Raw genomic sequence first — 22521 nt, 5'->3', positions numbered from 1 at the left:
TATTCAGGAAGTCACCTGAATGTTGTTTTCTGGTGGTGGTGGTGGGGGGGGAGGTATTTTTAGTGTCACTACTCTTAATGAGTAGAGAAGAAACTAAGCTATGATTTAAAAACACAACCATGAATTCGATCAAGGTCAAAATAAACTTGGAGATAGCAAGGAGAACTCAGAACCCAGGGAGGAAGTACGAGGGGGCGCACAGGCAGGGCTGGACGGGGGCAGAATGGGAGTGCAAGGCCCACTTTGTGCTGACAAAGGGAACGTGGGGACTTACTGTCAGAGGACAATCAAGGATGTCAACACTGCTCTCTACACCAACCTAACGGCCATCGCCACCACAGAAAGGAAAGCCAGCAGGAGAGAAGAAGGAATGGAAATTCAGAGCACTCTGTTAGACATTACAGCTTAATTTTAACGCCCCTGCTGACCCGCCGCATTGAAGAGAAAAGCACACAAATACGCTAAGGTGATCTAAAAGGGCTAGATGGCATCAAAGTCAATCCAATACTATACTGCTATATATAAAATAGATAACTGATAAGGACCTACTGTATAGCACAGGAAACTCTACGCAATACTCTGGAATGACCTATATGGGAAAGGAATCTAAAAAAAGAGTGGATACAGGTATACGTATAACTGATTCACTTTGCTGTGTAGCAGAAAGTAACACAACACTGTAAATTAACTATACTCCAATAAAAATTTTTTAAAAATAACGACAACAAAAACAAAATCCAATACTAAGTCCTCTTCCAGCCTCTTGAAAACAAGAAGGCAAGGACGAGGACACCATCGGAAACAAGTTAAATGGCAATCCAGAAGGAACTGCCCTTCCATGGGTCGCAGAAAGCCGTGCTTTCTTCCTGATCAAAACAGGAAGGTCCATCTTTTTTCTTCTTGGATCAGATGAAAACAAAAGGCCCAACGTTCTTTTATAATTCCTTTTCTTTAATAAAAATGAAATTATTGCTTTATTGACACACAAACAAAAAAAAAGAAAAAAATTCTCTGTGCCTATGTCAGCCTATCGACTTAACAATTTTTAAAATAAGTGAGAAGGGACAGTATATTTCCAACATCTACTAGAGCAATTATTATAATGATCTGCTTAAAATATTTATCTTCTGCATAAGAGTGTGGTCTTCTCAAGGGCACAAAGACTGTCCTTTTCATCTTTGCATTCCCAGCCACAGCACAACGGTTGGCACAGAATAGGCAATGAATGTTTCATAAAACATCCCGCTACCCCCCCAAAGGAACAGGAACTTGATCAGAGAGAAAACAGAAAACTCCTTGTCCACACAATGGACTTTTTTTTTTTGTCCAATATTAAGGAATGGTTTGAGTGAACGTGAGAATCTATGGAGAATATTTTATACCATTAGCATGATATAAAAGTATATAGATAGATATGAATATGGATATGGATACAGGCGTACCTCAGAGATATTGCAAGTTTGGTTACAGACCATCACAATACAGCAAATAGCACAATCAAGTGAGTCACACTAATATTTTGGTTTCCCAGCGCACATAAAAGTTATGTTTACACTATGCTCTAGTCTATTAGGTATGCAATATATTTTGTCTAAGAAAACAATGTACATACCTTAATTTTAAAATACTGTATTGCTAAAAAATGATAACATCATCTAAACCTTCACAGACTCATAATCTTTTTGCTGATGGAGGGCTTGAAATTTTGCAAGAATTACCAGAGACACCATGTGAGCAAATGCTGTCGGAAAACGGTGCCAGTAGACCTGGTCGATGCAGGGTTGCCACAAACTTTCAACACGTAAAATAACACAGTATTTGCAAAGCACAATAAAGCGAAATGCAGTAAAACGAGGTCTGCCTGTATAGATAAACTGACACGGAAAGATGTCCACAAAATCTTCTTTAGTTTTAAAAGCAGTTAAAAAGAAACAAAAAACAGTGCATGCCGTATGATCACATCTAGTGAAAAAATGATGTCTGCAGGAGAGTCTGCACAAAAAGCAAGAAGTAGGACCATGACAGTCCCACAGATGTGTGTAGTTGCAGTGGTTCCCTCTCTGGGGATGTAATTATAAGTTTCTTTAAAATTTCTTCCTTTGGAATCTGTATTTTCGGATTTTTCTATCAAATATTTTAACTATAAAGGGGTTTTTAAAAATAATCCTTATCAAAGCCATAAATATTTGTAGAGAAATTTGGAAGGGATCTGACCAAATTCTTTGCCATGGAAATAATAAAATAAATAATGGCAACTAGTTGTAAGAAAAAGGATCCACTTGCCCACCTAATAGCTATCCCCTCTCCCACAAAACAAGCACCCCTTCCCTTTATTTGGGCAGGAAAAGGGAGAGTCTCCAATACCTGGGAGGCAGGGGAAAGCATGACCCAACCCCCCCGCCTCCCAGGGAGGCTGACAGGGGACCATCCACAGAGGATGCAGTTATACCCCAGGCCCAAGTTCACTGCTCTCCCAGGCAGGCCAACCCAATGAACGCAAAACAAAAATATCGCCCAGGTCTGCCTGCCAAGTAAAAAGATCTGACTTTAGTCATATTTTTCTTCAGTAAAAGCAGAAATAAGGTATAGGTATTTAAAATCCTTGTAAATTCATTAACATTTTGAAAAATAAAGAAAATCCAGATAATAGAGTCCTACCAATGTGTTTGAGCCCAAGTTGGAAAGAAATGTTGAAATAAATAAAATGTTTTGACTGAAGTGGAATTTTATCCAATGTCCAAAAGCTTTAAAAAGACAAACTTGTTAACAAACAAGAAAAGGGACATTCCTGTAAATCCAGTAAATAAGTGTTTAGAATTATGTTTTAATCTGATTGGAGTAAGAAAATGGGCTTGATGTCTTTTAGGTGTCAGTAAGTTTTTTACCAGGCAAATACAAGGCCATTCTGCAGGTGATGTCTCCTTGACCGGCATTCAGTGGGATGCTTTGCAGATAAGAGCAAGAATGAAGTTGGGATCCTAGCTTTGACTCTTATCAGCTCAGCAATCGGTCAAGTTCTCTACTTCCTTTGACTCTCAATTTCCTCATTTATAAAATGGAAATAATAAGACTTTCTATAGATATGAGAATTAAATGAAATGACATAAGACACTGAACATGGCAGGGTGCATGGCAAACCCTCAAATATTATCACTGGTGACAGGCTTTGGGAAATTTTCCTGTTTGCCAAAAAAATTCAGACCTTTCAGTCTTTCAAAACACAAGCCAATAACAATATATAATATACAGCAAGATGTCACCAACTAGCTTGATCTTCTGCTTTAAAGGCCTCCACTGATGTCCAGAAAATAACAACAAATAAACTTTTCTTCATTATGAACTCAAAATAATTTTGAGCCAACGCTCTCTTAACTCGCTAAAATGTACTTTAAAAATTAAAAATCGAAATATTCATTTTCTTGACCAACAGTGATCACTGATTCATCTTAAATTCAACATAGTTTATAAAGTCCAAGTTAATTTTCTATCGACAAGTATCGTCATTTTTATTTCAAAGACTAAATTAATCATATAACACTTTGGATTTTCTGCTGGTTGATATACACCCTATCTTTCTTAGTTGAATTGTTTTCTTAAATGGTTTAATGTTATTAGACTACCCTTTGTGATTTATTATTAATATAGCAATATACAGCCAAACTGTACCGTGTCGGTCTCATGGAGCCTAATTTTTCAAAAATAAAAAATGATTTGATTAGCAGAATCCAAACCTAATGTTAATGGTATTCCTAACATAATGGTATCCCCCATTATGTTTTCACTGTTATCATTGTCCTGGAGTCAGCACAGATTGGCATCTAATTCCCTATTTTTCCGTGGTCGTTCCATTCCAATTCAACAGATTAAGAGTAGTTTCAGTGTAACAGAAAGATGCAAGGTGTATGCATCTCACTCGTGTCTAGATGCAGAGATCCAAGTGAAATCGTAGCACTTGGGGTGAGCATGAGCTTTCATTTCCTCTAATCCAGCCACAGGGAAAAAGACAGTCTCAAGAGGTCCGACCAGCATTCTGACCTGGCTCTTGACCCCACTCTACAAGCAGCCATCAGTGGCCTGGCCAGTAGAAGGATCAAGCTTCTCAATGCCCATGTCAGGTTTATGTATGTGCTGCCCATGTCAGGCTTGTGAACATGCCCAGGCAATTTGCTGGGATGATGGGAATTATCATGAGCCCAGTATTTAGATATAAATATAAAAGGAGCGGCCCTACCCGTGATCCCACTTAAGATCTGCAAAGCCACCCTTAAAAATCCAGCCTGGAGCATAGGCTTGGGGAGGACAGGCACCTCCTGGCTCCAGCCAACACCAAACCAAAAGCACAGGAAACTATAAAGCCACTCTACTTACTGTGCAAACATAGCCCCTAGGAATGAGCAAACAAGCCTAAATGGAAAACAAACCAGAAACCTTCACATTTAGCCACTGAGATTTAAAATCCTTGGCAACGAAAAAATAAAGTAAAAAAATAAAATTCTTGACACAGTGTTCAGTAGCATGCTAGCTTTCTAAATTCTTCTAAAACAATTTATTGGTAACTGTCATCAAGCTCCCCAGTACACTTCCTAAAGGTTGAAAAATCTCATATTTCCATCCAGTTTGTAAATGAAGTAAATTGTGACCAAGGTAACAAGTATGTTATGTTGATGGAAAAAAAAACAGGAATGGATTCTGAGGTGTGAACCAAATTCTAAGACATGCAAAAACCCACTTCTTCTACAACCACTTTATAATAGTCCTTTCCCTAGTTGAAGAAGAACCTGTCTTCTCAACTTTCCATCTCACACCTCCCTGGGGAAAGCATGGCAACTCTCAGGGTCTACGTTTTTTCATCAGGCAAATGGAGACAATCCCTCTCTGGACCCAGTGAGTATCCAATGAAATGACAGAAGATCACAGGGGCTTCTAACTCTGCATCCATCACAGAGGCAGAGTTTCATCTTTATTTCATCTCTTTGTTCTGGGCTTCTATGTTGGGTTTCATGTGATGAAAGGGCTCTACCACTGGAACACTCCTAACTTTCCTCATCAGACAGGGGCTTGCCCATCTCCACCTAGTTCCCACTGGATCTGTGAATGATCCCAGGCTGTCCAGGCAAACCACTGGGCAGCAAGGAGCCCCACAGGAGTTCCTGGGATGGGAAGGGGAAGGCTCTCTCTGCACCAAAAGTTGCCAGCACAACTGGGCACAGTCTTTAAGACAAAAGAAGTGCGACTTACCTGCCTCTTCTCATCAGGAGCCTTCAGAAAAAGTGCATTAATCACTGCAATGGTATAGGTTTGGATTTCTTGATCTGTCCTGTAAAGACACACAGTAATACAGAAAGTCAGAAGAGGCTACCCGTGAGTTAGACCATGATAAAGCTCATGATTATGTCCCCCCAAAATAATGAGAGAGAAAGCCAGGACCTAGAAAACGCATTCAGCACTGAAAAAATATTTCGACCATCACGAGGCTCGAAACACAGTGAGGGGACGATTACTATTGCTAGCCAGGCAAAACAGGCTCAGTGGAGATCTCCCAGACATACAGGTGGCCAGCTGGCTCTCTCCACTTCTCCTCTATTAGAGTCAAAAACATGGACCAGGGGATGTATATGTGTATGTGTGTGTGTGTGTGTGTGATTTTCTGTCTGATGCATGAAGTATACCTGGGAATAGTCCTGGGTATTCCCTACATTCCTGGGCTTATGATAAAGGAAACTGTTTTGTCACCATGGCAATAATATTACATATTCTAAAAATCTATTTCTCAAATAGAAACTTCTTTTAATTTAAAATCTTTATTGGAGTATAATTGCTTTACAATGTTGTGCTAGTTTCTGCTGTACAACAAAATGAATCAGCTCTATGTACAATATATCCCCATATCCCCTCCCTCTTGTGTCTCCCTCCCACCCCTAGGTAGTCACAAAGCACGGAGCTGATCTCCCTGTGCTATGCAGCTGCTTCCCACTAGCTATCTACCAAATAGAAACTTTTAAATAACAAAAGAATAGGTTTTTATGTTTACAAATTTGCTTTTCACAGGAATGAAATCGGAAATTTCAAATAAAGCCAAGATCTAGTGTTAGCTGCATGGTAAATAAGTAGTAAATAAGAAGGACCCAAGGCTAAGGACCAGAGGCCTATAGGCTATATTTAGAGATAATTTAGGAAGAGGCAGAGCTTAGAACACAGCCTTTGGCAGGATGAAATTCTAAGCCCAGTGCCCCACAGCCCGGCTGGGTGGCCTTGGACAAGTTCACAGGGTGTCCCTACACAGTTTCCTCATCTGTAACACTGGGTAAAAACACTCCTATTTCAAGGAGCTGCCTTTAGGATAAAATGAGGTATTGCATATAAAATCTTTAGTGCAGCACTTGGCAAATGAGCAACTCTCCACTTGGCGAAGCACTCTATAAACGCACGGTGATGCCCTCGAGATTCAGAGAAAAGACACAGACTTTTAAGTTGATACAATTCACATTCAGGGACATGTGCAACTGGTATTATTTCCAGAGAGATTTCACACAAAATCATCATTTTAGAGCATATGTTAATTTTCCCTGAGGCCACAATCCATAAACTGTGTTACTTAACATTTTACATTCTAGTCACCATACCCCCTCCATATGAAGGAAACCTCTAATGCACTTTGGTAGTTTATATTATAAACACAGTCAACATTTTCGGTAGATTGAGAACTACTGAATACTCCCTCGCATCCCCATCCTACACCCCCAACCCAAACAGGCCAATCAGGTTTCTTCTTGAAAATTTGCCAATGTGACCTGAGAGACCAGGGGCAGCAGTTACTGGGAGCCAAGTCACATGACTGCCAGCCAGTACGCTAGAGAAAAGGCCTGTTGTGAGGACTCCAAGGAGGCCATAGTTTCTGTCCTTCCCAAGGCTTAGCTACTTAAGTCATTCCTCGGTTCTATAAAGTGCGCCAGTATCCTTTCAATAAACTCCCTGTCCTAGCCCAGGATGCTTCTTGCCACCTGCAATCCAAATACTTTAATTGATAAAGTGGCATCGTACAAGGGATTCCTTCTCAGGCTTGTATCATCAGAGGCAACCTTACTAGTTACCTAAGCATAGAGAGAAGGAGAGATCCCCAAAGACCAAAGTCTGCTAGGGCAGCTGTCTCATAGCTCAAGCCTCTTAAAAAATTCGTATATTATAGAATACAGCAATCAAAGGTCATTGTAATCACCTGGAGCCTAAGAAAGAAGCCTGGCTTTAAAAATTCCTAATAAAGTATGAAAATTCTCATTATATCACAGAAAGCACTATTTTATATGATTAAGGATAAAGACTCTGTTGAGAACTTAAGAGAACAAATTGTCCTATTGTGTCTTATTAAAAGTAAAACTCTACCGATATCTACCAACATTGATCAGAAGTGAGTGCCTACCAAGGCACTGGGGGCAGACCAGTGACAAAAGCAGCCAAGGGGAGCACCCAGGGGCAAGTAACTGTGCTATGTCAGTGTGATGGGGGACAAGCATGGGACGTGGTTTGATTATATACCAAAGCAAGATTCTTTTTCTGTGTATTAGTCAAACCAATATGAAACCTTTCCCAGGGGGTTATGGTGGCTGTCCACCTGAAGCATTTTCCCTTCCCACTGTGGTGGAGTCAATCTTGCTTACCCTTGAAGATGGGGAATGAGTTGGCCAATAGTGATCTCTTGTGCCACCTTCTGGTAGAGGTCATGGCCGTTGAGCACCATGGACTCCAGAATGGCCAAGGACCGCTGCAGGATGGAGACGTCTATGGCTGACTTGTTGACAAAACTTGCTATCTGAAAACCCAAGCGGGACACAACTCATGGTAAGCAGAGCAAAGAAGTAGAGAAGGGAGCAAATCAAGTAAATCGGGAGCTCATTTAAGAAACACCAGACACCGAGGACGAAAAGTACTTGGAATAGTACTATTTCAGAAGAATAGTCAGAAATGCATGGAGTCAACAATGATTGTCCACCAGCTTATTACAGACCACTATTTATATCCTATTTCTCTAGCTCAGTAATAAGCAATCTTAAAAAGGAAACAGCTTCAATGAATTATTCTGTCTGATGTTTCTGGAATGATTCTTCTGAGCTTCAGCTTTCAGGGGCAGACAATTTCAACACATAAGAACTCTTGTGTTTCTTTGAGACAGTAATTTCAACATATACTAATAGCCATTCCCTTCCACTTCCATGCTACTCCTTCACCCACACGATCTGTGGCTTTTATGTTCTTATTATGCTCCTGTTACATTCTTGAGGGACTCACACAAATCACACTTGTCAACACAATGCAACTGGCAACTTTTCACTCACTGGCTATTCTCCTTTTCATTCAACGGAACACTCAATGAAACACTCTTTTCCCCATTCTTCCAATTTCTTATGGTTAAAATAAATTCTTCTCATCTCTCTCAAATTTAGCAAACAGGGAAACATTTAAATTAGAAGCGTTAAAAGTTAAAATAGTCGTTTAAGCTCTAAAATACATTCCCTAAGGAATTAATCACTAAAGCCTCAAGCATAATAAATCACAATGTAAGAGGGAAGTAAAATAAGCATTAGAATAATGGATCACAGTAACCCAAACACATGGGTACCATGAAGGTTTTATTTTAGAGGCCTCATTAAAAGTTCTTACTGTCTGTTGACAACTCACACTAAAACGCTGTTATTATATCATCATAATGACTGCTTTCTTAAAAGCTAAATAATTTGGTTCCATGACAAATTGACACTTACTTCTCCCCCCCCCATCAAAACTAATTTCTCCCTTTCTGCTGTCTCACTGTCCCCTTCTCATCCTCTCTCCATCACTGTACAAGATAAAATGCAAAAGGACCACGACAACTGACAGTTACCAGCTCAACTGTTTTTAGCCCAATGACTCCCCAGTGAAAGTAGGGGTGAGGGGTACAGATATCAACACCCTTTGTGCCTCCAGATACACCTGGATCTCAGGGGGGTGAAAAATAAATGACATAAAGAAGTAAAGTAACATTATGATTTATATTCCAAAAAGCTATTATTTTATAATACAGACTACAGGAAGAGTATGAGAACTTTAAGATTCTCAAAAGACTGCTTTAGCTCCTTTCACAGCTAGTAAACTTCTCTAATGTGTTTACTGTCCCTGCCAAGCCCTCGCCTTAATCCTCATAGATGGGTCAGCTCCCCTATGATATCTATCATGCCACCTTTCCTTCTCTAAGGCCAACTTTCTCTCCCCCAAATCCAATGACCCTCATACCGTGCTCATGGTTTAACACCTAACTTAGATCTCTTCTAAATAGAATATAAATTCTTTGACTTCCCCACCAGCACCACCCCAACCATTTTTCATTGTCCCAGTATAATTCTTGGCACTTAGTAGAAAACTGAAGAACTCACAAAGAAGTGCATTGACAATAACTCTTATTTCTCTGCACTAATTCTATTCTCCTTCCATGCTCCTTTTCTTGTCTCCATTTAGTAAATTTGGATGTACCTTTAAGACTCCATGGAGAATCCTCCAGCTGAAAGCTGATGGTCAACCTCCCTCTCCCACCCTCTAGCCTTCATCCCTTCTTTGCATTCATTCAAGTAATATGTATTGACCATATGCTATGAAACAGACTTGCACTGACCTAGGATCTGGAAATCAAGAGATGAGCAAACACACATGATTTTTAAATTCAAGGACTTTATAATCTAGCACAGACAGATTAAAAAGTCATTTACGGGCTTCCCTGGTGGCGCAGTGGTTGAGAGTCCGCCTGCCAATGCAGGGGACGCGGGTTTGTGCCCCGGTCCGGGAGGATCCCGCGTGCCGCAGAGCGGCTGGGCCCGTGAGCCATGGCCGATGGGCCTGCGCGTCCGGAGCCTGTGCTCCGCAGCGGGAGAGGCCACAGCGGTGAGAGGCCCGCATACCACACACACACAAAAAGTCATTTACTATGAAGTATGTTACGTGCTTATTCTTGGCATCCAAAAGTATACCTCCACTTAGACATTCCAACAAAGCCTAAAATTAAATGGGCTAAAAATAAATCTCATTGACTTCTTATTCCTGCCTTCTCAAGTATCACCTTTCTCGAAGTTTGCCATAATCATTAGTGATTAATAGTCTTAGTTCCCTACTTTCTATTTCCGTGGGCACATTTGCAATGTCTCCCCTATGATACATGTTCAGTTGTATATACACAACACTGGCCCATGGTCCAATTCGTTCCTGCGTTACTAAGACAGCATCTCCTTCAGTTTCCTCTATATTCAAGATTTCCCTCTAATACAAATTTACCCTTTACTTCCATAAATATCCTGTGACAGTATTTCCTTTCTTGAAATACTCAATCAAAACTCTCAATGTTTTCCTGGTATGAAGCACACTTTCTTATAATGGGTTTTAAAGTTCTCTGCAAATTATTAACTCTCACCTGCTCCCAACAGGCTTATACAATGATGGTAAAACAGGCTATGGCCTTTGCTTTCATTCAGACATTGTGCCCCACATATATATTCCATTTCCATTTGCCATTTTTATATATTTCTCTCTCATGAAACTAATCCATTACCTTCCTCAAGGTATTGTTTAAAGTTAATCTTTTCCATCACTTCAGCTCTTCCTTGACACATAGATCCCATCTCTTCAGCAAGCCTGAAGCAGGGTACAACATTTTGTGCAACACACTAAGCTGGCAGAGAGCAGGCACACAACTCATTAGAGTCCTATGCACAATTCTGTAGGAGATACTAGTCGTTTTTTGAAACTAACTTCTATCTTTTCCCTTATTTTGTCAATAGTTTTAACTAGACATCTAAATGACCCAATATTGTCAACTAATGAGTACTGATAACCAAGGCATCAGGGCCGATTGAGCAAACATGATGACTGTAGACAGGCTCCTTATTGGTGCATGGACGAATCTGTGACTGTATAAATGTTATTTTCTATGTCTAGTTTAAAAACTACAGATCGTAGTATAGCTACAGAAGGTTAAAGATTGTCTGGTTAAATTTTAAATCCCCTTGTCTTCCCAAAAGTCACTAATGACTTCCTTTGCCTTTAAATTTTTCCCAGCTCCATTTCTGTACTTTTGGTCAACACAGGTGAGCCGGCTTAAATCAATCGAAGGACAGCTTCTTGAAAGTAGGTCTGTATCAAAGGGAAAAAGAGGTAGGAGGAACTAAAAGTAATTATATATATTACCTCCACGTGCTTCCACTCATTTAAAAGTGCTACCGAAATAGAACATAGGACTATTTGGGTGACATTTTAGAAGCTAAGGGTCATCACATGAATCAATGATACAAATTATTAAAATTACATAAACACTTCTTTGAATCACTTAGATTGAGATCTTAAAATTATCCTAAGTTATCAAAACTGAAAAGATCCATGGAGAGCATGGAGCTCCACTCCCATATTTTAAATTATCTGGGCAGAGGCCCATAAATCTCTCAAGTTTTTGAGAGGCAAAAATTATTGGGTCTCTAAGCTGAAACTGGCTGGATGTTTATTCAGGCACTGAAAGTACTGCAGGGTGAACCAGGCCCTCCTGCAGAGCTAAGGTTTCAAGAGCATTTGTATAAAACTTTCCTTCCAAGAAAAATCACTGATATTATACTTGGCTAGGGGAAAACCAACTGGTAGCACAGAAAGTTCTAGGTTTTGGTTTTTTTTTTTTCCATTTCTTTCCTCTCCATGCCTTCTGACCCTCTCCCTAAGATGCCAAGTCTTTAAAAAGCAACAACGTTATATACTGGCATCAAGGGATTCCAAGTTTCAAAGTGTTTACGAAATGATATTATTTATTACAGAAAAAGTTTGTAAACTAGAATCTAGATTCACACATAACAAAATAGATAGTAGAGAAGGAGACCAAGGCTGGCAGGGGAAAAATATTGCTCCAAAGTTGTATGAATTTGGCATTAATAGGAAGCCAAGTCTGGACCACAGAGATAAGCATCTTTTGTCAGCGCATTTCCTAGTTGATTTTTGTCTAGATAAAGCTCCATTTAAAAGACAGTCGCCTGTACACAATTCCTGGGTTGTCAAAGTGCTGAATTTGATCCAGCTAATGAATAAAAAAGTTAACCTTACAAAAACTATCAATTATAAAGTCATTTTCTGATGACCATTTTTTTTTAATTCACATAAGGAGTTGAGATTTAAGTAGCAATGCAAAGGAAACAGAATGACTAGGAATGAGGATAGCATACATTAAAGGTGCTGCCTTTTGAAAAATATTTAATTTTTAACTTAAACTGCCAAGACTGCTAGTCTTTGCTTCCTTAGATCTAATATGATTTTTATTCAATTTCAGTGAATGAAAACTGTTTTCATAAGCAGTTAGGAAACTAGATTATTGTCATTCTCTCTTAACCACATCTCACATCATTTAAAGAAAGACAGCTTTGTAATTCCTTTATATTCATAACTGAAGTTTTAATTGAAATATATTTAAATACAGTGGCACAGTATTCTTTTTTTTTCTTCAAGTTTTAGGGTTTAAAAAAATGCTTCCAGAGCAAATTTCACTCATTCATTTCACAGAAACGTATTAAGGTCTTACTCGATGCCAGGTTCTAAGGATAGAGACAGGAAGAAAGCCACGGTTCCACCCTCCAAGGACTCATGGTCTCTTGGGAGAGCCAGTCAAAAGAACAAGAAGTCCTCAGAAATGTGGTAAGTGCTGGGATAGTGGCATATACAAGATCCAAGGAGAATGGAGAGCAGAAGAAATCAGTTAACTCTGCACCAGTGAGGTCAGGGAGGGCTGAACAACAGGTAACGCTGCTTCAACAAGACTATTCTTCAGGAGCTGTTCTTTCCATCGCTTAAAACACAGGTGCATGATGATGGGGGAGGGAGCCCTGACCCGGGGGACCAATGACACCCCGCTCTCTATAACCTCACTCAATCTCCCCAAGCCACTGTGTCCTCATCTCCTGACCAGGAGTAGCAAGACTAACTGCTCTGTTCCGCAAAGGATTGCTGTGGGGATCAAAAGAGATAATGTGGGTGAAAGCATAACATAACTTCAAGGAATTCACATTCAGAACAGCACTGTTTTTATAGCAAAAGAGGCTCTAATATCAGAAAAGCAAAGCAATTTGGATGTAGGAAAGAAAGGCCTGCCATAAATTCAGAATGAATTGAAAAATTCTGTTAAGTATGAAAAATCTGCAAAACCCAGTATTTTTAGATTTGAACTTACTTCCCCTAGAACTTTTATTTTAAATTGAAGTCCAGTTGATTTACAATATTCTGTTAGTGTCAGTACAGCAAAGTGATTCAGTTTTATATATGTGTGTGTACATATATACATGTATGTGTGTGTGTGTGTGTGTGTATATATATACACACACACACATATATATATTCTTTTTCAGCTTCTCTTCCATTATAGGTTATTACAAGATATTGAATATAGTTCCCTGTGCTCTACTGTAGGTCCTTGTTGTTTATCTATTTTATATATAGTAGTGTGTATCTGTTAATTCCATACTCCTAATTTATCCCTCTCCCCTTTACCCTTTGGTAACCATAAGTTTGTTTTCCATGTCTGTTAGTCTGTTTTGTAAATAAGTTCATTTGCACTATTTTTTAGATCCCACATATAAGTGATATCATATAATATTTGTCTTTGTCTGATTTACTTCACTTAGTATGATAATCTCTAGGTCCATCCATGTTGCTACAAATGGCAATATTTCATTCTTTTTACGGCTGAATAATATTCCATTTCTCTAGAACTTTTATCTTGGAAAGAAAAAATACAGCAATTTTTTCTCTGCATTCATAATCTAATGCTTGCATTTCCTGTCACCACCAAAGGAAAGTACTTCCTAACACATCAGGATTTCCTTGGCTTTCTCTTCTACAGTCATTTCTCCTTTTTTGAGCAATTCATACCACTGACAAATATAGGCAAAAAGAGGCTTCATCCTTCTTTGTATGTTTTCTATGTGGTTCCCATTACTTGCTTCCCTCGTAGGAAAAAGGGATTCAGAGGTGCGTCAAGAAGGCCCTGGGTTCCCAATCGGCCCTCCTCTGGAAAAAACAGGCAACATCATGAAGGCGTTCAATCTGTGGGGCTTCTGCTCCCAACACCCTCAATGAACAGACTAGGAGCTCTTCTATGCTCTTCAATTCAAGGCAGTGTCTCCCTCCAGGTACTGACTAACTTCAAAAAGAAAAAAGATAACTTCACAGTGGGGAGACCCACAAGATACCACCTTATCCACATAATCAAGGTCAACATCACCATTAATAAGCATATTAACATCTCATACCCCAATGTGATGCTCTGAAAAGGGCACAACATTACTTCTCTAATATTCTTGCCGAAAATGCATAACCTTAATTTAACCATGAGGGAAATATCAAAAAACCCAGACTGAGGGACAGTCTACAAAATAACTGACCAGTATTCTTCAAAATTGTCAAAGTCATGAAAGACAGGGAAAAACTGAGGAAATGTCACATTGGGAGACACGCCAACTAAATGCAGTCTTGGATCCTGGATCTGGTCCTTAACCAGAGAAAGGAAATTGGTAGAAAAACTGCTGAAATCAAATAATGGTAACAGTATTACACCACTGTTAATTTCCTAGTTTTGATAATGATACTATTATTATGCAAAATGTTTAGGGAAACTGGTTGAAGCTTATATGGAACATTCTGTACTATTTTTTTGCAAATTTTCTATAACTCTACCATGATTTCAAAATAAAAGTCTTTAAAAACTCAAGTGACTCATACTGGATTTTGCTTTGATTTTCCAGCTTTTGCACAGACTCTCTGAAATTCTTTATTTTAGACAACCCTTCCCAGGAATCTAGATAAGATAAATGTATGAATTCCAAACAACTCTTCATTTCCAAAAACAGCAGGAAGAAAGATGCCAATACATTTATAAGCCATTTCACAAATACAAAGAGAGGAAAAATAAGTTAACAAATTAATAAATAATAATGGCTCTTAATTTAATACTACATTTAATAGTTATAAAGTCAGGGCTATTCACTTTTTGTTAGAACACTGGAAAGAGAATTGTAAATTTGCAGATACGTCTTTATTACTATTCAACTGCTGGGAATGGTAGGGGCCTCTTCTGCCCTCTCTCCCCAAACCAGGTCCACCTTTGCCTGTACCTTCGTTAGTTTCCTCTTAAGGAAAGTAGGAACCAAGCGAATTAGTTGATCTCAGACACATTTATTGCACCAAGATTACCAGTAAGCAGGCTTACTCGGCCTAAGAGGCATGGATCCAAGCACACCTTCTTCTCTTACATTCCTACTTCAGACCCAGTCATATAATAATCAGTATATTTTGCCTCTTTCCCTTTTCCTGAACACCTGGTTAAGGGGAGAAGGATTGGGAAGGACAGAAGGAACTCTACTTAGATCTTGAGAACAGCAGAGTCCAGAAGAGCGGCTCAGCAGACGCTTCTCTGATTTTAACATGTCACCTTGATTTTCCTTGACTATGGGTTCTCATGTATTATACAATCCCTTATGATCCCAGTGGGGAGAAAACATCATTTTTCATACAGAATTTAGGTGCCCTGACCCCCACGTACATAATACTATCAAAAACCACACTCACACTTTAACACAAAGAACTAAAACAAACCATTCTAAAATATGCTCAAATCAGAGAAAAATATCTGTAAAAGAAGGAAGTGATTTGACCTTGGGAAGCATAATCTGAATTACCTTCTTAATGAATGCCACCGAAAACGTATCCCAGGACACTATTCCGTGGTCCATCAGCTCCACAAAGGCCGTCAGAGTGAAGGACAGCATGTCTCCAAAGCTGGAAAACACAAGATCGTATAAGGGTGATAGGCCCAAGAGCTAAATACAAGGGAAGACAGAAGTGAGAAAGCTTTAGAAAGCTGAATACAAGCAGAACTGTAAGAGATCGCTGGGATAAGCAGCTGGGCCACAGGCAATGTCCTTGAAAACATGAGTCAATAGGCAGGAGGCAGGTGGCTTCACAGAGGGGAGCCAGGGCCTCCGTGGGACACACCTGGGCTCACACTCTCATTCGGGTGAGCTGTGTTGTACTGGGCAGGTCCCTAATCTCCCTGAGCCTCTGTCTTCTCTGCCGAAAAACTGGATAGTGAAATCTATTTCATCTCAGGGCTGCTTGTAGAGCACTTAATAAAGTGTGTAACATACAAGAATTCAGTAAATGATAGCTTAAAAAAGCTTCCCAGCGAACAAAAATTAGGAAGAGGGCAATATGCTTCTTTTATTATCTCTGGGTATCCAACAGGGAAGATTATAAATAATTCTATTAACAGTATTAGCATTTTGCAAAGGATTCTTGTGGTCTATATTTGCGTGTGTGTTTGGGTGAGTGCATTTACACACACACACACAGATACAAATATATATGTAAGTAAACATATTCATTTCTATATTACACTGGCCAGCATTTTATCTTTAGTTAATAGGCTTTATATAATACCTTTCTAGAATATTATAGATAATAACTGTTTGCTGACCATAGACTTGCTGTGATTCAAAAGGCTGTAGGAAGGGTCTCATGAGTGGGTTAGAAGTCTAAGCAGAGATCAGGCAAGCTCAAGTAAAAGAACGGCCTTCTAAACAAGCTCCACCCGTGACCCTTATCAGACAATACCCTGATTTCTAGGGCTTTCAAACCAACACTGAGAATCTTTTACAGAAACTCACCTCTACTGTAAATTATCACCATAATAAATAGTAACTCAAAACTCTCAAGAGAAGTACTTTCTCTTCAAGCACATTGAATTACGCCCATCAGGATCTCCACACTATATACAACCACACTGATTCATATGCTTGATTTTTTAAAAATAAAATTAGTTGTTCAGATTTTTAATCTGTAGACTCTTATATATCACAATTGCTACACTACAAAGTCTCATAAAGTGTCTAGATTGAATCTTCCCAACCATTTTCAATTAATAGAATAGGAAACAAGCTCATATTTCTTTTAAAACAGCTTCACAATTTCCCTTCTTCCTAGTGTTCTCAGCCCAGCCTCAATAACAGACCTGGAAAATTCTGCACCATCTCCAAAGCTGTGATGCTGAAAAGAGACCTACCAAAGAGGAAGTGGCTCTCAGGAAAGGACCGTGATCCCAAGCTGCCGGAGATCAAAGGGGATGAGGTGCGCCTGATAGAAATGGCTACGTGGTTGGTTTCTGGAGTCAGACAGCAGAGGCTACCCTCCAGCTCTCAGTGGACAAGGACACATCGTATGCCTCGGTTTCCTCATTTTATAAGAATGAGGACGACAGTGATGCTGGTGGTGGTGGTGATACCTAACTCAGAGGATTGCTAGGGAAATGAAAGGAGCTACCATACTTAGAGCCCTCTAAGCATTGTATGGCACATGGAAGGCAGTATGCGAATGTTAGTTATTATCATTATGCAAAGTGGTATTTTAAAAAGGTACATAAAGCTCATGATTTTCAAATGTCTGTCTTCATTGTGTAAGAATTCTCTGTCCTTGGAGAGAGAAAAAAAAAAATTGCAAGAAAAGCCAAATGTTTCAAGCCAGAGAGAAAAGCAGCAAATATTTTTTTAAGGCTTTTCTGAGTCACAGGCGGGCAATCCCAATCATACAGGGTGGCGTCAGAGAATCATGCCCCAAAAAGGTAATTCCAAACCAGAAAACTCAAGCTTATTTTAAGAAAACAAAAAAAAGTAGAAAGATAGGCGGAAAATGGATTAAAAATACTAGCAAGAAAGGTTATATAAAAATTCCAGAATGGCTCTTTCTACAGACAATGAGTCCTAAGAAAATCCAAACATTAGCTTGCAAAAAAAAAAAAAACAAGCAGGAAATTACCTCAGGAAAATAAGAGAGCCAGGAAATAAAAGCAATTAGTAAGATTTATTAACAGATTATGTAGGCATTAGAATTACTGTGAAAATATTATTACATAATAAGGTATAGAATTATTAGTAAACAATATTAGCTAATTTATTATTTTATTATATTATTAGTGATAAACCATATTAGCAATTTTTTTACTTATAAAAAGGAAAAAACAACCACCAAGTGATAACGAATGGCTGACATCTATTTACACCTGGCACGCTAAAAGACCTCAACTGCTATAAGATGCCCATCTATAAGACATTGGAGGATGGCATTTGTGACCTCCACACAGTGCAAAAATACTGCCTCAGTATTGTCACTAAAAGAACAAGCAATGGAACGGGCAGTGAAAAAGGAGTAACATGCTGCTGAAATCAAACTCTTCTTTATATTCGCTGTAGCTGGGACTAGAGATGATACTGGTCTTCATTAACTGCTTTAAAAGCAAAAGATAAACTGTATTTATGCTGTCTAATTATCTGAAGGCAAAATGACTCCGCTCCTTGCTCAATGGACTCATAATCCAAACGGCCTTAGAAACATCTGGGGATTGTCCCTCAAGTGTTCCAGAGCTCTGCCTACAGGCTCCTCAGACAGGCTGCAAGGACCTGGGAAAAAGATGGAGAAAAAGGGAAAGAGTATTGTTTGGTTTCCAAACCTCCAAGCTGCTTTCGGGACCAGGATTTAACTCCCCAAGGTTGTTAAGGAGTTGGAGCATCATTTCTGAGAGTGCAGCTAGGGCTTTCTGTGCTTTGTGATAACCCATTAATGTGAACGACTGACAAATGAGAGAAGCTTCTTCACATCACACCAAGGTGCCCAGGAGAAGGAGAGCTCTCTTGGTCCATCTAATGTTTTATATAAATGTTATATAATTTATATTTATATAAATATTATCTAATAACATTTAATATATTTAAATATATAACTATATGGATATAATGTTATTAGACATCTATTATATATAATCATATATATGTATCTTATAAATATATAGATATAAATGTTATTAGTATACTATGTTTATATGTTATGTTATATATTATAAAATATATAATATGCATATATACTATATTATACATATAGTATATATATGACATATATAATTCATTATAACTGGTTGCTGGATGGCATACTAGGTTTACATGGGGAGAATTTTTTCAAAATTCAACTTCAAATCCTTAGTTGCAAGAAAAGGAGAGCCATGCTAAAATTTTATTACCTTCCAAATCAACGGACTCAATCATCTCATTTCAAATGAGGCAGCTATAAAAGCTCTTCTTGAACCCTGACACAGATGCTTATTTCACTGCTAGAGGAGTGACTCAGGCTCCAAGAGGGAAGGCAGGAGCCAGGGTCCTGTCTCTGAAATCAGTGCTGGGTGCAGAAGATCAAGGCTAAAAGGACTACAAATATAAAGCAGCCACATGGCACATGCGGGGAGCGTTTTTATTTGTTTGGTTTATTTTTTTTTTTAGAAAGTGCCAAGCTAAAGATTTTGCAGCACTGACTGACACAAATTAAGCCGACTGCAAACTTTACATGCTGGTTGAGAGCCATGTCACAGCCAACACACCATGTGTGCTGGAATGATTCAAATAAATATTTCTCATCAATTCAGTAGAGACCCTCTTCTTTCCAACAAAATTCAGCCAATCTCAAAGCATTTAAATTTTATGCTGCTAATTTTATAAAAGAATAGTGCTTCACCATTGTAAAGCAATTATACCCCAATAAAGATGTTTAAAAAAATAAAAAAAAATAAAAAAAAAAAAAAAAAAAAGAATAGTGCTTCCAAATGTCTCCACTGGGTGTCATGCCCAAAAGAGAAGCAGAGAAAAGATGAAAATAAAGACCAGTTTCAAAGATATTAATAAATCATACTGAATATATTCCTAATTGCCAGAATTAATGAATATAGTTCTACCCTGCCCTTTGAGTTTTCCCTAGCATTTTATTTTGTTTCTGGTAAAACTTATATACACTGAAATGTATGGATTTCTGTTGCCCTTCAGATATTCCCTTACCCTTTAGAATCATAGCATTACTTACGTCAGCATATATTCTCTTGGCTCCTTTGTTGAAAATTTAACTGTGGATCAATTTTGGACTCTATTCTATTCCATGGATCTGTCTATCCTCTTACACCAATATCATATTGTGTTAATAACTAACTTTACAGGAAGCCTTGAAGTCAGTTAATGAAATCTTCCAACTTTACTGATTTTTATGAGTTTTTCAAGACTGTTTTGGCTCTTCTAGGTCCAGTACATTTCCTTTAAGTTTTTAGGATTGGCTCGTAATTACTTTTTAAAAGATTGTATTTCACTGAACCTAATTTGGAGAGAATTGCTATCTTAAGTATACTGTGTCTTCCAATCCATGAAATGGTATATTCTCCACTTATTTAGGTCTTCTTTAATTTCTTTCAGCAATATATTTTTTTTTCAGTGAACAGATACTGATGTCTCTTGTTAAATTTATTCCTAAGAATTTTATGATTTTTGACACTTTGTAAATGGAAATTATAAAATTTCATTTTCCAGTTGTTTGCTATTAAGGTATAAAAATATGTCCCTTTTATATACTCATGTTATATCCTGAAACTTTGCTAAATTCAGCTATGAGATCTAGCAGTTTCTTTATAGATTCCCTAGGATTTTCTACATAGTCAATCATGTCCTCTACGAATAGAGTTGGTTTTACTTCTTCCTCTCTGATCATTATGTCTTTTATCTCTCTCTTGACTTATTGCTATGGCTAAAAACTATAGTACAGGGTTGAATAGAAGTGCTACATATTTGCCTTATTCCCAATCTTTATTGGGAGGGGTGGGGATTCAGTCTTCCAACATTAAGTATAACGCTTTTTTTTTTTTTTTTGCGGATAGTCTTTATCAGGTTGAGGAAGTTCCCTCTATTCCTCGATTACTGAGAATTTTTATGAATGACTGTTGGACGCTAAGAAATGCTTTTTCTTTATCTATTATCTACTTTCTATATCTGTAAAGATGCTTTTTCTCTTTAAGTTTTCTCCTTTATTTTGCTAAATACTAAATCACAGTGACTGATTTTTCAGATGTTAAACTATTTTTGAGATAAATCTTTACAGGCCACAAATCTTTTTTTTTTTTTTTTTTTTTTTTTTTTTTTGGTACGCAGGGCCTCTCACTGTTGTGGCCTCTCCCGTTGCGAAGCACAGGCTCCGGACGCGCAGGCTCAGCGGCCATGGCTCACGGGCCCAGCTGCTCCGCAGCACGTGGGATCCTCCCGGACCGGGGCACGAACCCGTGTCCCCTGCATCGGCAGGCAGACTCTCAACCACTGCGCCACCAGGGAAGGCCCACAAATACTTTTTATACATTGCTTGATTGTTCATATGATTTGTTCATATGTTTCTGGGGAGTGTCGCACCTCTGTTGATTAATTTTTATTTCCTGCATTGGCTTTGTCAGGTTTTGGTATCAGAGTGATACTTGCCTCATAGGCCTCATAAAATGACTGAGGACTTTTCCCCTCTACCTCTATTTTCTGAAACCATATGTGTAGATTTGGTATTTCTTCTGCATATGTATAATTAAATTCACCATTGTAACCTATTTTCATTGTGTAAAGGCTTTTGAAAATGAATTCAACTTCTTTAACAGATGTGGGTATTCAGATTTTCTATTTCCTCATAGGTCAGTTTTGTGTCAGTTTAGTCCTCAGTTAATGCTGAGATGGAGTAAGGAGAGCAAGAGGTTTATTGGAAGATAGGTGGTGCTTGTGAAAGATAAAGAGGCACAAAGCAAGACTGGGTAAGAATACCCTTCAGACCGATGCCTGTGAAAGGAAAGAGGACGCAGATGTAGATCCGACAGTCCCAGCCAACCCAAGAGGAAGCTCAGTATAAATACGGACTGTTAGAGGGGTCCCACAATGGGCAGAAATGGCGAGGCCCTGGTATGTGCACCATGCTCATCAGGCTCACTGACTAGGGGCTGCCTAGAAAGAGCGTGTACGGTTTGAAAGCTGTTATGGATCTTGAACGTGCTATAGCAGGAAGCTATCAGCTAACTGTACTCCTCAGGGTTGATTAGCAAATTCTTTCTTGAAGGGAGATTAGAAATTAAAAAAGAAATTAGAAAAGAGTGTTAAAATCTCCAACCATGATTACAGATTTGTCTATACTTCTCTTTAGTTGTCAGATTTTGCTTCATGTACTTTGAGGCCTTATATATTAGGTACAGACACATTTAACACTTTATGTCTTCCTAATGAGCCAACCATTTTTTATTGTGAATTATCTCTCTTAATCTTTGATAATATGTTGCCTTGAAGTCTTATTGTGCCTGATATTAATAAAACAACTGTTTTATTATTATTTCCAGTTACATGGTATATGTTTTTCCACTTTCAAACTACATGTTCTTTTGTATTTATAGTATATCTCTTGTAAACAGCATATAGCTGGGTCCTGCTTTTTCAAATTTGATCTGACGCCTCTTAATTGAAGAACTTCCTTCAAATTTCCTGTAGTGTGTATCTGCTAACAGTGAACCATCTTAGTTTTCCTTTATTTGAAAGTACTCTTATTTCACCTTCATTTCCAAGATAGTGTTATTAGAAAAGAATTCTGGGTTGACAAGTTGTTTTTTTTTTT

The 22521-nt window shown here is 38.5% G+C and overlaps 1 protein-coding gene across 2 annotated transcripts in view; it reads right to left on the bottom strand.

Annotated features, from left to right (window-relative positions):
- Nucleotides 1-22521, bottom strand: part of ELMO1 (engulfment and cell motility 1) — a 578694-nt gene that overhangs the window by 375416 nt on the left and 180757 nt on the right. For both annotated transcript variants that reach the window (XM_032642958.1, XM_032642959.1), the window contains 3 exons: nucleotides 15717-15816; nucleotides 7656-7807; nucleotides 5239-5317 (listed from right to left, as the gene is read on the bottom strand). In XM_032642958.1, coding sequence (XP_032498849.1) covers nucleotides 5239-5317; nucleotides 7656-7807; nucleotides 15717-15816 — 331 coding nt within the window. The remainder of the gene's footprint in view (nucleotides 1-5238; nucleotides 5318-7655; nucleotides 7808-15716; nucleotides 15817-22521) is intronic.

The sequence above is a fragment of the Phocoena sinus genome, chromosome 9 (genome assembly GCF_008692025.1).
Source record: "Phocoena sinus isolate mPhoSin1 chromosome 9, mPhoSin1.pri, whole genome shotgun sequence".
In the NCBI taxonomy this organism is placed as follows: Eukaryota; Metazoa; Chordata; class Mammalia; order Artiodactyla; family Phocoenidae; genus Phocoena; species Phocoena sinus.
The sequence above is the reverse complement of the archived record's forward strand: the minus strand, read 5'-3'. Positions and strand labels throughout refer to the sequence as shown.